This window comes from Arachis stenosperma, chromosome 6 (assembly GCF_014773155.1).
Source record: "Arachis stenosperma cultivar V10309 chromosome 6, arast.V10309.gnm1.PFL2, whole genome shotgun sequence".
In the NCBI taxonomy this organism is placed as follows: domain Eukaryota; kingdom Viridiplantae; phylum Streptophyta; class Magnoliopsida; order Fabales; family Fabaceae; genus Arachis; species Arachis stenosperma.
In genome coordinates this window covers 12,711,665-12,728,567 of record NC_080382.1, presented here as the reverse complement: position 1 = coordinate 12,728,567, position 16,903 = coordinate 12,711,665, and the positions used below count along the sequence as shown (strand labels likewise).

The 16,903-nt window shown below is 27.8% G+C and overlaps 2 protein-coding genes across 2 annotated transcripts; one reads left to right on the top strand and one right to left on the bottom strand.

The window, feature by feature from the left end:
* Positions 1–3,608: 3,608 nt before the first annotated feature.
* LOC130933328 (uncharacterized) lies at positions 3,609–6,817 on the bottom strand. The gene is made up of 3 exons (XM_057862917.1): positions 6,657–6,817; positions 5,193–6,134; positions 3,609–5,106 (listed from the first exon to the last, which is right to left on the bottom strand). Exons 2-3 carry the CDS (start codon positions 6,120–6,122, stop codon positions 3,856–3,858), a joined length of 2,181 nt encoding a protein of 726 aa, XP_057718900.1. The 5' UTR covers positions 6,123–6,134; positions 6,657–6,817; the 3' UTR covers positions 3,609–3,855.
* Positions 6,818–13,076: 6,259 nt separating this feature from the next.
* Positions 13,077–16,502, top strand: LOC130933197 (probable flavin-containing monooxygenase 1). Its single transcript, XM_057862747.1, has 5 exons — positions 13,077–13,610; positions 13,690–13,927; positions 14,624–14,799; positions 15,065–15,426; positions 15,705–16,502. Exons 1-5 carry the CDS (start codon positions 13,167–13,169, stop codon positions 16,042–16,044), a joined length of 1,560 nt encoding a protein of 519 aa, XP_057718730.1. The 5' UTR covers positions 13,077–13,166; the 3' UTR covers positions 16,045–16,502.
* Positions 16,503–16,903: the final 401 nt, after the last annotated feature.

The following is a 16,903-nucleotide window of genomic DNA, read 5'->3' as shown; positions in this document are numbered from 1 at the left end:
ATTTAATCAAACTAAAAAATTATAATTATATATATATTTTTTAGTCATAAATATTATTTACTAACGTAAGAAAAAAAGTGAATAATAATAATAATAATAATATACTGTCCCAACAGTGCGGTTTCCATGATCCTTCCGACTCCTCCTGTTAAGGAAAAGGATGCTGGTACGGGAGAGGGTCTTAACTCGCTGTTTTGCGAGAAATCTTGAATTCTCCTTATGTTAGATGTCTGACCTGATCTATGAATCTTATAACAATTTTTTTTTTTGGTAATAGTTGATAGTTTTTCGAACACTTTTGTCTTTTATTTTAGTTGTTTCCATAATTTTTATAAAGTAATGCTCAAAATTTTCTATGTCAGAGAACCCTTTTGAATTGAAGCTAAGTTTTTCGAATTGAATATAATTTGCACAACTTCAGGTTTTGGCAACTTTGTTGAGTTATAAATTATTAGTTTTTTTTTACAGAGTCGACTTAGAGTAGTCCATCTTTATTAAGTTATTTTTACCAAGGTTGCGAGAACCGGACCGGTCAATGAACCGGTGAGGTTACTGGTTCAATGGTTTAATGGTTCGACCAGGGTTCAACTGGGATTTAACCGGTTTAATTAAATATTAAATAAAATTATTAAAAAACCTAAAAATAATTTTAAATATATTAATTTAATAAAAAACCGTTAAAAAACCGTTAAAAAATCGGCCGGTTCGACCAGTTTTTTACTGGTTTTTTGCTGGCCGGTTTTTGAGCTTACCCGGACCGGTTAACTGACCGGTTCCCGGTTTTTCCGATTGAACCGGCCGATCCGGTCCGGTTTTCAAAACCATGATTTTTACTGTTCGATTTTTATCTGATCTTTTTTTTTATGAGTTGTTTATATTTCTTATATTAATTTGTATCTCGTCGCTTGATTTTAAATAATATTTGACTCAACTAATTTGAGTTGATTGAGTGGTCATCTTACTTGTTTGTTTAAGCAAATATAAAGAATTCGAATTTCGTCTTATGTGTGTAGCAACTCATTAACTAGTAACAGATCCTTAAATGGAACTCCAATTCGTGGTAGATTAGTCTTCAGTGTGCCAAATTAAAAAATATCGTGAAAAAAATAGTATTTATCTTTATGGTCTGTCAAATTGAAAAATATTATAAAAAAAATAGTATTTATCTTTAAAGTATAATAATTTCTCATCGATAGCAGTACTTATGAAGATTTATCCTTGTTAAAATTCACCTGCGATAATTTTATTTGTCGGTATCATATTCATTTTTTAAATAAAACAAAATTATCAACGTTAGTACCTGGTAGAAGTTCATATTTTAGGACATAATTTCTAAGCTTTCAAACTTATATAGACTTATGTCATTACAAAAACTATTACTTTGGTTGATATTTTTTGGTAATATTATTGAACATCATGTTGAGAATTAGTTTGTGCGAAGAAAAACTGTAATAACTTTTGTTATTTAATAATTTATTCATTTGGAAAATGAATTATTATCCCTTGAATTGGTAAATATATTTTTCTCTAATTCCTTACACTATTTTGTTCGACAATAATTATCATTAAAAAAAATAAATAATCACAATATCCTATAATATGATGCAAAAAATGATTTTTTATTTTAAAAATAATTTAAAATTGAGAAATAAAATTTAAAATAATATTTTTATTTTGTTATTAAAATTTGAATTTGAATTAGAATTCATTAACAACTCAATTTTTTAATTTCAATAGCAAAAACAAAATTATTTTACAAAATATTTAGCATTTAATAATTTTAAACACGTGTCATCATCCAAAAGTGACTACACAGCAAAAAGTAAAGGCTAATGGTGAGCCTAGTTCAGGTGAGACTAAAGCTAAAACTTGAGTTAAACCCTAAAATAGTCTTTGAAATTGGCGTCGAGCACTAAAATCATCCATAATATTCTAATTGCACTAATTATCTGAGATTGACAAAAGTGTATTATGTTAGTTCCTGACCCATTTTTCATTAACGACGTGATGACATTGCTTGATGTCGTGGGCTGTTAATGATACGTATCACTCCATAATTTAACCACGTGTAATGGTATGATGATGTGTTGACAAGTGACACGTGACATGATGTGGATGGTTGTGCCACGTGTCCATTTGTTCTACGTGTTGTAACAGTATTCGTCCACGTATCATCCATTGTATCATCATTATAGATGCACCAAATTAGTTCATCACTTTGTATTAAGTGACTCATTTTAGTTCTTGAAATTGAATGTCGTACACTAAACTAGTCCATTCACCAATTTTTTCTCATTTTTTTAATTTAACATGTTCAATATCTTGGATGCACTAATTTCAATTCTATTTTTTCATATATCGTTTAAATACGAGTGATTTCTAAAAATTTTTAAGATTTTAGTTTTAATTATATATTTTTTTCTATAATAATTTAACATTAGTTACTTTTGTAATATATAAATATGTTATTATAAAAAAAAGAATTATACGATTGATTAAGACACATTTTTCATCAAAAAACATGTATTTTTAAACAAGAAATCAATAATTAAAATAAACATTTTTTTGTTCTTGTAAAATACACATTTCTGTTGTGTGTAAATGGTCTAGACTGGAGACATTTCAAGCACCCTCACTACCATCTCTGACCTTTTTCGTCCAACTTCAAGACGGCGGTTAGGGTATTTGCAAGAGAAAAAATATTTCATAAAAGTATTGAAAGAGGTCGGAGATGGTAGTAAGATACTTGAAATGCCTTTACATCAACTACAAGACGGCGGTTAGGGGTATCCGCAAGAGAAAAATATTTTATAAAAGCTAAGCACTTGTATTTGAATAACATGTGAAAAAATAGAATTGAAATAAATGCATTCAAAGATATCGAAAATTTTGAATTTATAAAAAAAATGGAAAAAAACTAATGAAGTGACTAATTTGGTGCACAACATTCAATTCCAGAGACTAAAATGAGTCACTTAATGCAAAGTGAATGACTAATTTGGTGCATCTACAATGATAATATAATGGATGACACGTGGACAAATACTGTTACGACACGTGGCACAAATGGACACATGACCAAATAGTTTTGTGACACATGGCACAACCATTCACATCAGTATGTCACGTGTTACTGGTCACCACATCATCCTACCATTACACGTGTCCAAACTATGGAGTGACACGTGTCACTAATAACCCACGTCATGAAGTCATATCATCACGTCATTAATAGAAAATAGATCAGGGACTAATATGGTACACTTTTGTAAATCTCAAAAACATAATTGATACAATTGAAATTTCAGAAATTTCGATACATAGAAACCATTTTGGAGTTTAACTCACTAAAACTCACCAATATGAAGAAGTCACACTAATCGTCCATCGATGTTTAGCGATTTCAACTCTCTTCAATTTTCCTGTGAGGTTGTCTAAGATATAGTTAAATAGTTAGTGAAGAAAAATGATTTTGCCATCAATTCTAATGAAACTAGAAAAAAGGATAGAACATTCTAATATAAAGTTAAATTCTAAATTTGTTCTGAAATAAGTTACTATTCTGCCAATAGTATTGCTTAGACCGAAAATGTTTAATATGGCTATTATTATCTTTCCAACACGAACCCATGGTTTTTCTTTTTTTTTTTTTCCCCTTGAAACAATTCAACATTATTGGCAGATGCATGTCTGCAAAAGATACAATGGTCAATACTCAACTGGAGAATATTAATTCTGCAAGAAAAAATAGCTCAAAAATAAAAAGATCGAGTGCACTAAGTTCATGTACGATTGAAAACCTCTGCAGTGAAAATTCAGCAGGAGAGAACTTCGGCGAAAGTCTGAATTCTAGTCTTATGAACTGGATTGGTTGTATATCTGCCTTTCACTGACATCACTCTCCATAGCATATCCTTTATCATCCATGACATGAGCTTTATCAGATAAATGTTGAACTTTTGAAGCTTGAAGTTGTAGTTTTTCTTCTAAATCTTCATCGTCGATATCTTTGTTGTTAACATTGTGCTGTGCATTAGAGTTAGTTTCCATTTTTGGATTCTGTATCCTTTGTTCATTATCTTCATCTTCAAAGCTATTAGATCCAATATGTTTATTTACAGTGCTATTCTCTGCACTGTCCTCATTTGCGGCACTAATTTCTGCTTTGTCTGATAAATTTTTCATATTTGTCTGGGTGCTCTCCTCATTGCCCTTGAATTTATATTCACCATTACCTTCACCATCTTTGGTTTTGATGTCCATCTGCACACCGTCCATGTTCATAAGGCTAGTTTCATCTTCATTTGATAAACTAGCCATAATTGGATTCTGTTTATCAACTTCGTTGTTCTTGCTTTCAATGCAACTCTGTGTTCTTTCTTCGCTGCCATTGCTTTCAATGTGAATCGTTTCCCTCTCGTTGCTCTTCCTGCTTTCATTGTGACTATGTTCGCCATCTTTGTTCTCAGTATTCTCTGAACTATCCATATGGATGATACCGCGCGCTTCAACTTTATCTAGTAAATCTACCATATCTAAAGCCTCTGTGCTCTCTTCACTGCCCTTCTCATTGGTTGTAATATCTAAGCTATCTTTTTTCTCAGCACTCACTTCAGTTGTATATAAATTTACCATATGTAGAGCATTTGTGCTCTCTTCACTGCCATTTGTATTGGTAACACTACTTCTCCCATCGTCGTTTTCGGCGACAGTCTCTGCGATATTTTTCTTCTCAAAACTCCGTTCAGCTTTATTGGATGAATTTCCCATATCTAGAGCCTTTGGGCTCTCTCCACTGCCCTTTGCATTGGCAACACTATTTCCCCCATTGTTGTTATTAGCGATAGTCTCTACACTATTTTTCTTCTCAGCACTGACTTCAGCTTTATGTGATGAATTTACCAAATCTGGAGTCTTTGTGCTTTCTTCACTGCCATTTGCATTGGTGGCAACATTTTTCCCACCATTGTTTTTGGCGAGAGTCTCCGTGTTATTTTTCTTCGCAGAACCCAACTCAAAAGGCCCTAGCTTAGCTTCAATATCCTTGACAACAAAGTTTAGAGATCTCACATCCCGGGCCTCTGCTAACCTGCTGCCTGGTGATGCCTAAAACAAGAAACCATATGTTTGAACATTGAATATAACAACTTTATCTAATGTGTTCTCCTAGTAAATGCTTTAGCTAAACTGACCTGTACAATTTGCTGTACCCGTCTTTGAAGATCTTCCCCAGATGCTTGCTTGTACATGCCTTTAAGCAAGTGCCACAAGTGAGAACGAACATCATCTGCGCAGTGCTTTTCGATCACACATTGTGCTATAGCAGATCGACAACCTAACGAATGAAATGGACAATCTACAAGCTTCATGGGACAAACAGTGATACAGTGTCTGTCCATTGCACGCCTCATAATGCTATCTGAACACTTCTGCTCACATGGAATTATCTTGAAAGGACAAATTGAGTCATGCTTTTCCAAATGTTTTGCAATTAACCTTGCATTGCATCCCTCATTTTCGCAGAATAGAGGTCTGAAGTTACAATGGAAAGCATGAACAGCAAGATCATCTACAGATCTGAACTTCATAGCACAATGAAATTCATTCTTGATGTCAACATTCTTTAGAATCGCCTCTGCAATCGTTTCTCTTCTTTCCAGTGGCCAAAAACCAGTCAGTTCCATCTCCTGCATGAAATCATCAATCTTGTCTTCTCTCATATCAGTGAGTAGCAATCCAGAAACCCGGGTAAATAAATTCCTCTTTGAAATAGCAAAGTCATCAACAAAGTTAGAAATGATATCAAAAGGATGATCCGATTCTTCACCATTAGGACCACCATCCAAGACAATAGACTCAGCGACAAACATTTCGCTTCTCTGCGTAATATAGATTATCATTTCCTTTCTCAAATCAACAGCCACTGAACCAGGAGTCTTGAAGCTCCCAGCTGTGCTATCAACACAGGAAGTTGCTAGCCCTGGAAGCAACATTTGCGCCAACTTGTAAACTACTTCTGTATCACAAAGATCACAATAAAGCATAGAACCCCCTTCCATTTTCTCTTCTTCAAACCTCTCTGAATTGAGATCCACCTTGAAGTCTATCGTGGGCGGATTCATGCTTATTAATTTCTAGAAGAAGAAAAGGAAAAAAGTGAAGCTTCAGAAATAACATATCATTTTACACTCTTTGATATGCCTAAAACGAAAAATTCAAAGTTCTATTAACTCATCATTCTTATGCTGTCTGGTGAGTAATTTCTAATTTCTATCCTATTCTATAAGACAACAGAAATAAGCATATAAAGCACAAAATTGAAGAGACATCGCACAATTTGAAATTCCAGATGCTATCATCATTTACTAAAAACCTAAAAAGTCTAAGATACTAAAACCTAACAAGTCTAAGATGAAATTATAGATCGGTAGCTAAACGAACAAGTAGTTTATAGCAACCAACAAATTTTCACATGTCAGTTTTCTGATTTCTCAACATTTAACCTAATTGAATTGAGTAAAATCAAACCTTCTACGACCAGAACCAATGCCATTAAATCTGAAGCCTCGGCAACCCTTCTTAATTATTATTATTATTGTTTTTAACATCTCAAAATTATAATGTAAAAGAATTGCAGAAAAAAAAAAAAAGCTTACCGAAGTTGCGATCTTTAAACAATGTGAATCATTAATTGCACAATGCTTGTGCTTGAGAATTTTGAAGGAACATTCGCCTTTTTAGCTGGCCGAATGGCACAACCTCCATTCCAATTTTCTTGTATCTATGATCTCTTTCTTTTGCCAAATCTTCTAATTCTACAATATTTGTAGTCTTTGACTGTTTAATTAATTTGTGAAACTTATATATATTATTGTTTACATTGCTTAATATTTTCATTGTTCACTTATACTTTTCCTTAGATTTTTATATCTAACATCATTGTTATAAGTACGTTAAAAAAATAAAATGAAGAAATAGATACCGATATCGTTTATTTTGATCCTTCATTTTTATAATCATGTATTAAGTTTTAACTATTAAAATTAATTAATATATATTTATATATTAATATATAATAATTAATTTTAACGATTGATAGTATTTTTCAATATATTTTTATCATTGTCTGTGAAATACGGACACTCTACTGAATTGCCGTATTTGCGTGTCGGACATATTTTGGATATAACACTCACCGACGCTCGTCCGACATGCGTGTCTGCTGTGTCTAACCGTGTCTTAATAAAAAATAAAAATTTTTTCTCCAAACACGTTTGGACACACCTAAATACCATCACGTATCAGCGTGTCCAGTTTTATTCTTAACATGTATTTTTAAAATAAATTTAGATATAGTATATATTATTATTTATTAAAATAAAAAATATTTTAAATATTTGATATAATTAAAATAAAATATTAAAACTAATTAACAATTTTAATTTATATTTTAATATCAATAAAATATCAAAATATTATTAAGATTTATCTAAAAAAGATTTTATATTTTATATGTATACGTATTTTTTTGTCATGTAAAATTTTAAAATTTATGTGTCGACATATCTCATATCATGTTGTATAGGTGCATTATAGTTGTCTATAACAATAAAGTTCCGAGACAGCACAATATGCAATTGTTGACCATTAAAAAATAGTTTCATGTCAAATTATTTCTTCTTTGGTAATCAAGGTTCCTAGGAAATTTTAAAAAGCCACTCATTATTGCATTAATTAAAGGCTTAAACCGATAAGCTTTTATCACGTGTTTATGAAGATGAAGGAAAACTAAATGATTGAGTGGTTTTATGTGAAATATTAATTAAAAATGGTTAAATAAAAATTTAATTAAATATATTAAATTATTTAATATTTTTTAATTAATAATTTTACGTAAAAATAATTACAGTACTTGAGTGTTTATCGAACGGTTAATACACGTAACTGATATGTTTGGTAAACCTGTTTGAGAGGATAAAAGTGCGTTGAAGTTCTTTGAACGCAGAAGTGATTTTACAGCTTAAAAGCGCATTTTCTGGAAGCAAAAAATTGTTGTTTCTGCGTTCATTTCAACGTGAGTTCACTTTGATGATCATTACTGGTTTTTTCCAAAAGAATTTTCATATTAGTTTCAAGTCATTCAAATATTTTAAATTTTTTTTTCAATTTTTAGTATTTTTTTATATTTTGGTTTTTTTTATTAAATTTGATATTTTAATTCTATTATAATATGAATTATTGATCTTATTAAAAATGATAAAGTAAATAAAAACCTAATCATACATAACAATAGAATCATAAGTAATAAAATTTTATAGTCCAAAATAATACTAAATAAAAGAATACTGAGAATACTAATAAAATTATAGAATATTTTTTTTATTTGACATTGTAAAATTTATTATTATAATTCTTGTTCATTGTTTATTATTTTAATTTGTTATAATATATATTATTATTCCTATTGAAAATGATAAATTAAATAAAAAATTAATTATAAATAATAATAAAAACATAATTAATAAAAAATTAGAATTCAAAACAGTAAACAAAATAAAATTATTAAAAATATTCATAAAAAATACTAAAATATATTATTTTATATGTTATTTTTAATTTAATAAATAAATATTAATTTTTATTAAAAAATTATAACAAACTAAAATAAAATTTTATAAAAAATATTATATAAAAAATATACTAAAAGAAATTTAAAAAAGGATTAAATATACTAAAAAATAATATTATAATTTAATATTATATTTTTTTAGTAATTAACTAATTATCTATCTAAAAGTGATTTTAACTAATATTATCCAAACGATTTTATTTTATCAAAATCAATTTTAGTATAAAATTGCCAAACATAAATTATATTAACATAAACTTACTTCTATCTAAAATCAATTTTATAAAATTACTTTCATTTAAACTCTAATTTAGCCAACTCTAATCTAAACACACACTTCAAATTCAACATTTTCAGTTGAATTTTCTTCTTGTTCTAAATTTTCCTTTTGAAGAGGCATCCTGCAGCTATTACCTACTATATGTAGTGATCCATTGCTATTTGAGAAACTCCCAAATTCAAAACACATACGAATTAAGATATACGGAGACAGATACGGATGATACAATACGAGATATATTGATATATAAATTTTAAAATCTTACATGATGGAAATATACATATATATAAAATATAAAATATTTTTTGGATAAATTATAATAATATTTTAATATTTTATTGATATTAAAATATAAATTAAAAATTTTAATTATTTTTAATATTTTATTTTAATTATATTAAATATTTAAATTATTTTTTATTTTTAATAAATAATAATATATACTATATCTAATTTTATTTTAAGAATATATATTAAGAATAAGACTGGACACACTGATACGTGATGATATTTAGGTGTGTCCAAGCGTGTTCAGAGAATAATTTTTTATTTTTTATTAAGACACGATTGTACACAATAGACACGAATGTCGGTGAGTATCGTATCCGAAATGTGTCCGATACGCAGACACAACAACTCAGCAAAGTATCTGTACTTTATAGCATATGTGAGTTAGAAAAATATCTACAAATATTTTTGTTAATAAAAAACGAATATAAAAAAAATAATGTTACATAGCGTTAAATATTATTATTTTTGTCAGTAATAATTTTTATTTATATTTATAGATGTTTTGTATATAAAAATTATATAATTTATATTTATATTTGTTAAAATTTTGTACATATAAATTAATATAATTTGTATTTATATTTTTTAAAATTTATATATATAAATTAATAAATTTTATTTATTAAAAATAATTTAATATTTGTGCTGACTAAATAATAACTAAAAATACTAAAAGTTGTTAACTTTCAAGAGTTTTTCTAAAAAAAATGTATTAAAAATCAATTATTTACATAAAATAATATAAATAATACAAATAAGATAAAACTAAATATATATTTTAATAATTATATTACGTATAATAATTAATTTTTAACATATCACTCCAATGTTTGTTTTTTTCTTTTTTGATCGTAACATATCAATTTTGTTTTTTTGTTGAAAGATAGTAACATATCAATGAAAAAGGAAAGTACAGTAGATAAGTAGGCCAAGAACATCAAACCCTAGGAAAGAAAATAATTAAGAGCAGAAAAGAAAATTTGAATCCCATGGGTATCTAGTATCTAGATTAAAATTGATAAATAGAGTTCGTATTAAATTGATTTTTTAAATTTGATTTTGATAAAAAAAATTATTATTAATGTAATTTATATTTAAAATTTTATATAAAAATAAATTATAATAAATTAAATATTATTTAGATTACATTATTAAAAATTACGTTTAGATAAAATTTACTATAAGAATATAAATTTATATTACTTAAAACTATATTTTTTAAACATTTTTTGGCTATAATCTTTTTTTAAAAAATATAAATTTTTTGCGTTAAAATTTAACATTATTTTGGTCATAATTTTGTAATATTCTTTTCAATATTTTTTATTTAATTTAATCTTTTTAATAGAATCAATAATTTATATTATAAAAAATTAACAATAATAAATCAAGTACATTTTAATTTAAGAACTTATAGTAAAAATTATACAAAATTTAACAACAAATAATAAAAAAATATTAAAAAATGTAGTAGTAAAAATAATTAAAAAAGATTTATACGAAGAATGAGTATTTAAAATTTCATTAAAAAAAGACCATAATATATATAAGATAACATTAAAAAAAATATTTTCAAAAAGACAATAATTATTGAGAATTCTTATGATTATTCTTTTTGTCTCATATTATGACCCAATATTAAAGTTAGATTTAAAATAAGTAACTCCTGTCTATAAAAAAGAGAAAGACCTAAAAAAAGTTTTCTAAATCACTCAATTTATTAAAAAAGTGAATTTATTAGTTAATTTATCTGATCTGATTTAATGACGAAAAAAGACTCTCAACTACACTAATATATATTTATAATCTTATCTACTATTTAAAATATCAAATAATAACTTTTCTAAATATTAAAAATAACTACTTACCATTATAAATAAAAGAGTTACAGACCAATAATCAAGTTTTTCACTCTAATTATATAAAAGTATTTTTAAATTTAATTCATAAAAAAATTACTATAAATTCTCACTAACTTGAACATTAAATTTTTTTATAAAGGACATCTTCATTCTCACTCAAAAAATCCATTTGGCTTTGTCTTTCTAACAAAGATATCGGAATCCTCAGTCAATCCATGAGAGAAAGAAAACAAATTTTTTTAATTGTAACTATTAAATACAAAAACTATAATGTATTGTTTCATGTAAATTAGAATTGGAATATAGAATCACATCTGGGTTTAGAAAAAAAAAAGTTGAGAAGTTACTAATATTTAGGGTTCGTTTGAAAAATTTTAGAAGTAATTTTTTAAAATTTTTTACTTATAAAAAATAATAGTATTAATGTTTGGTGCAATTTTTAAAATTAAATTATAATTTTTTAAGAAGCTATTTAAAAACTTATAAAAAAATTAAAAAAATGACTTCTCTTATAATACTTTTATTTTTCATCACATTTTTATAAAATAAGTATCTTTAGAGTTAAAAATCTAAATATAAAATAACTTATTTATAAATTATTTTTAATATAATTATTTATTGTTTAAATTATTTTATTAAAAAAATTTAATTAAGTTGATTATTTAAATTGGGCCTTAAACTTTGGCTAAGGTTTATCCATCTTGAGCGCTCTTAGCCTGCCACGTATGCAACAACATTTCTACGTGGCTACCATCCACAAGACTACAACTCCATCTTTTCTTTTGGCACGTCTATCATCTTGAACCCCCTCTCCACCTAAATTATTAGGAGAGCAATGTTAGGGGCCAGCAATTTTTATGATTGTTAGCCATCAATTAGCCATCAATGATGATTTGATGGTGTGAGATTGATGTGAGATTTTATCCAATGACTCATCTTTCTCTGCTAGTTACATGCTGGCCAAAATTCACAAAAACTGCTGCCCCCTAGACTTTTCCTTATTAGGGCGATGTATGTTCATATGTTATTGTGCATTCAGGATCCAAGATCTTGTTAAAGATATATCATTGAATTATTCTTGAGTTTAGAGCTATGGGTCGAATGTAATTATTAGTATGATTTTATTGTTGCCAACTATTATGAATCAGTCAATCAACTATCCAATCCCTACACCATATTAATAACTATTCACATTATCATATCTTTATATAAAATAATATCTTAATATATAAATACATATTATATTAAATAGTTTAATAATTATTTTTACACATAAATATTTTTAAGATATTATTGTTTTTTAAAACTTGGATAAATATATAAATATATGTATTTCTCCAATACCAACTATATATTTGGTAGTTATACAAGTAATTTGTTAATAGAACAAAGTATTATTTTTATCGTTAATATTTAGAATAAGTCTTATTTATATTTTTAATGTTTAATTCATCATATTTATATTAATATTATTCTGTCGCCAACTATACTAACAGATTGGATTATATTTTTCAATAATTTTTATTTAAATGTATTTATTTTTAATTAGATTTCACTTAAATGTGTTCGATATTAATATTGTACCAATTATTTGTGTTCAGGTTAAATTATATTCCTAAAAAGTAAATTATGTAAATGTAATAGGAATTAGTTTTAACTTTTGATAAATTATTATTTAAAATAGATTATTAATTATGTCCTAAATATTTGTATTCTAACTTTAACAAAAAATTTTAAAAACTCTAACTAAAATTCATTATATGTAAATGATGACAAAATAACATTAAATTATTTTTATAAATATTAAAATTACAAATAAAATAATTTAAATATCAAAAACACAAATAAAACTTATTTTGAATATTAATAACAAAAACGATACATTATTCTTTGTTAATAATAGTTGGCCAAATAATAACATTATTGGACATATCTTTAGAATTACATCAAGATTCTTGTTAAAAAAAATCTAAAGTGATATTATTGATTTTCTCAAAGTATATTACTAGTACAAACAATCTAATCAAATTGCACCACTCCAATCTTTTACTCTTCCTACTTCCAATTCCCATAATCTCTCTCTCAAACATCCTTCATTCCAAGAATGGAGAAGCAGGTTGGGATCATAGGTGCTGGAATCAGTGGCCTCATTGCTTGCAAGTACATCAAAGCAAAAGGGTTTCATCCAATTGTTTTTGAGGCCACAAACACCATTGGAGGAGTGTGGACCAAAACCTTAAACTCCACAATACTCCAAACTCCCAAAGTGATGTATCAGTTCTCAGATTTTCCATGGCCATCTTCTGTAACACAAGATTTCCCTGACCACAACGAGGTGCTTGATTATATCAAAGAATACGCCCAGCACTTTGACCTGATTAAGCACATCAAGTTCAATACTCGAGTTGAGGGAATTGAGTACCAAGGCCCTTCCATGGAAGAGATCCAAGCATGGCATCTATGGAATGGAACCGGTGAGGCTTTCAGCACAAGAGGAAAATGGAAAGTTTCAGTGACGGATACACAAAACGGTTTAAATTCAATTGAGGTATGATGATGAACCATGATGGTTTAATTTGGCTCTATATGAATAGTATTAGAAGCATAACTCTGATCTGTGATTGCAGGTATATACATTAGACTTTGTGATCCTCTGCATAGGGAGGTTCAGTGATGTTCCAAACATTCCAGAATTTCCTTCAGAGAAAGGACCAGAGGTCTTTGGAGGCCAAGTCATACACTCAATGGAGTATGCTTCTATGGATTCTCAAACTGCAACTGAGTTCATAAAAGGGAAGCAAGTCACTGTCGTTGGATTTCAGAAATCTGCTCTAGACACCGCAATGGAGTGCTCTACAGTAAATGGTAAACGATAAGATAGCATGCCAAATAAGGCGGCTACCCATGTGAAGATAGAATCGTCATAATGGGTTAAACTCATTGAGCCAATTTATTTATGTGTTTAAATATATAGACTTTGCATTTAAACAAAGTCCGATAAAATTTTGGACTAAATATGTTGAGGTTGATTAATTCAAAAAAAATGACGTTAAATAAACGGGTTTTTTTATATTCTTTCATAAAAAGTAGTATTTTAGGACAATATTTCCACTGATTCGATCAAAAAACGCAATCCATCAATAATATATTTATATATATTGTTTGTTTGAGGTTTTTGAGTTAAAAATAATATTTTTTGTTGAATTTTATTTAAAAAATAAAATAAAAAGATAAACGGATCAGTCTATTTAACTTAGCTGGCTGGCCATAAATAGTCTGAATTGAAAAATTATGGTATGTGAATAAAATAGATTTAAACGACCCGCAAATATAAAAGGTCAAGTCTAAATGAGTCGGATTGACCCGTTTGACTGTTCTATGTAAAAATGATAAATGTAAATCGTTACATGATTTAACTTATAGCTGTTTTCTTCATATTTTCATGTGAGTAACATAATAGATTATGAATGCCACTAATAACACAAACAAACATGATTCTTGTGTTTTGATGGGATTCACTATGCTGTTTTTTCAAATTGTATTAATTGGCATACAATGTAGGTGTTGATCATCCATGCCGAGTGCTATACAAAACAGAACATTGGAACCTTCCAGATTACCTGCCATGGGGCATTCCTCTGGCTTATCTATACCTTAATCGTTTTGCCGAGCTTATGGTTCATAAGCCCGGCGAAAGCTTCTTCCTGAGTTTGGTTGCCACTGTTCTTGCACCTCTGGTAATCATTGTTTGTGACCTTCTTATATGTTATGTTCATTGTTATTACTTTATCCCACGCCATAAATTTTGTGCTGTATTTATTTATTTGGAATCTTTATGTTATAGATTATGGTCATTACTCGTATGAAAATATTTTCATGTCATACACATGTTATAACTAATGAATTATAACTCAAATGACATAGTTTTTTCATTTTTACTTAGAAGTTTTGGGTACCAATCTCACTCTTAACTTTAAATATGACTTTTTTTTTTGTTAATAGAGATGGGTGTTCTCAAAGTTTGTTGAAAGCCACATAGATAGGAAACTTGGGTTATCAGAGGTTGGGATGGTACCAAGTCATAGCTTTCACCGAGAAATCAACAATTGTTTGATCTCTACTGTCCCTGATAATTTCTTTGACAAGGTTAAAGAGGGAAGTATTGTATTGAAGAAAGCTCCAAGATTTTGGTTCTCCAAAGAAGGTGTTGTGATTGATGGAGAAGAAGCCTCTCCTCTAAAGACTGATTTGGTAATATTAGCTACTGGCTTCAAGGGTGACATCAAACTCAGAAACATATTTGTGTCTCCCACTTTCCAAAATCTCATACTTGGCTCTCCAAATTCAACTGTTCCATTATACAGGTGAGATTGAAGTTGAACCAAGTCATAAAGGTAGAAACTCAAGTGCAGTTAACTTCATGTAAAGTTGATAGTTAAAAATCGTTAAATAATTTGACAGATTTGACTAAATTATTATATATCAATTCTCAGTTATTAAACTGCACTCGAGTTTCCACCTAATCCAAAACATAATCTAATACTTGTATATTTGTACATAACAGCCTAAACTCTTTAGCAGAGGTTGTTGGTATGTATATAAATTTGATATATTTGATTTGATTTGATTTATTACTAAACAGGGAATGCATCCAGCCAGAAATCCCACAAGTGGCTGTGATTGGATTCTCTGAAAGTGCAGCAAATTTGTATACATCAGAAATGAGGTGCCGTTGGGTTGCAGAGCTTGTGGATGGAAGATTCAAGCTACCAAGCATTGAGGAAATGAAGAAAGATATAAGAAAATGGGATGAATACATGAAGAAATACTCAGGGAATTACTATAGAAGATCATGCATAGCTGCATTGCACATATGGTATAATGATCAACTATGCAAGGACATGGGTTGGAACCATAGAAGGAAGAAAGGCATATTTTCAGAGCTATTTCAACCTTATGGTCCTCTAGATTATTCTTTTTAAATGCCTTCACTTTCACATCAAATAATTGAGGTTTAATTATTCTGTCGGTCTCCTATAATTCCACTAAATTATATAATTCCACTAAATTTTTAATTAGGTTTTTATATATTTTTTCTTTTCAATTGAGTCTTTATACCATATCAGATTTTATAAGTGATAAAAACGATGAAATTAACAGAATATTCTGTTAAATAAATTGAATATATCTAACACTTTACTGAACATTTTGTATAATTTAATAGAATATTCTGTTAATTTAAACGTTTTTGTCACAATAAAAACTTATTTATAAAATCTAATATAGTATAAGAACTTAATTGAAAAGAAAAAAAAGTATAAGAATTTAATTGAAAATTTAATGAAATTATATAATTGACACAGTAATTAAACCTAATTGAGCCAAATTAGATTGCTTATGTATTTTATTTAAAGAATATTAAAAATTAACATAAAATTATCTTTATACAAAGATAATAATCAAAAAACTATTAAATAATAATTAAAAAATATATGTAAGTTTGATTTAATTCAATAATTTTAAGAGAACATTTTCATTGATTTATGAAATAAATTTTCTCTCTCTCATTCTAATTGCTATTATGATAAGTTTATCTTTTAATTTCTTCAGAAATATCGAATTTCATTTTATTGATATCCAACATCATACAAGAAGTTTGATATATTGAACCATTTATAAGCATTTGCAATTTGGATACTTAATCGGTTGTTGAAGTGTCTATTCAAGATATTAGAGTGTAAAGTATCATCCCACCATATATCTTAATCTCATGTAGTAATGTGAATATTGATTCCTAAATGTAGACATAGACACGTATTTTATTACTTTGTTATAGAACAT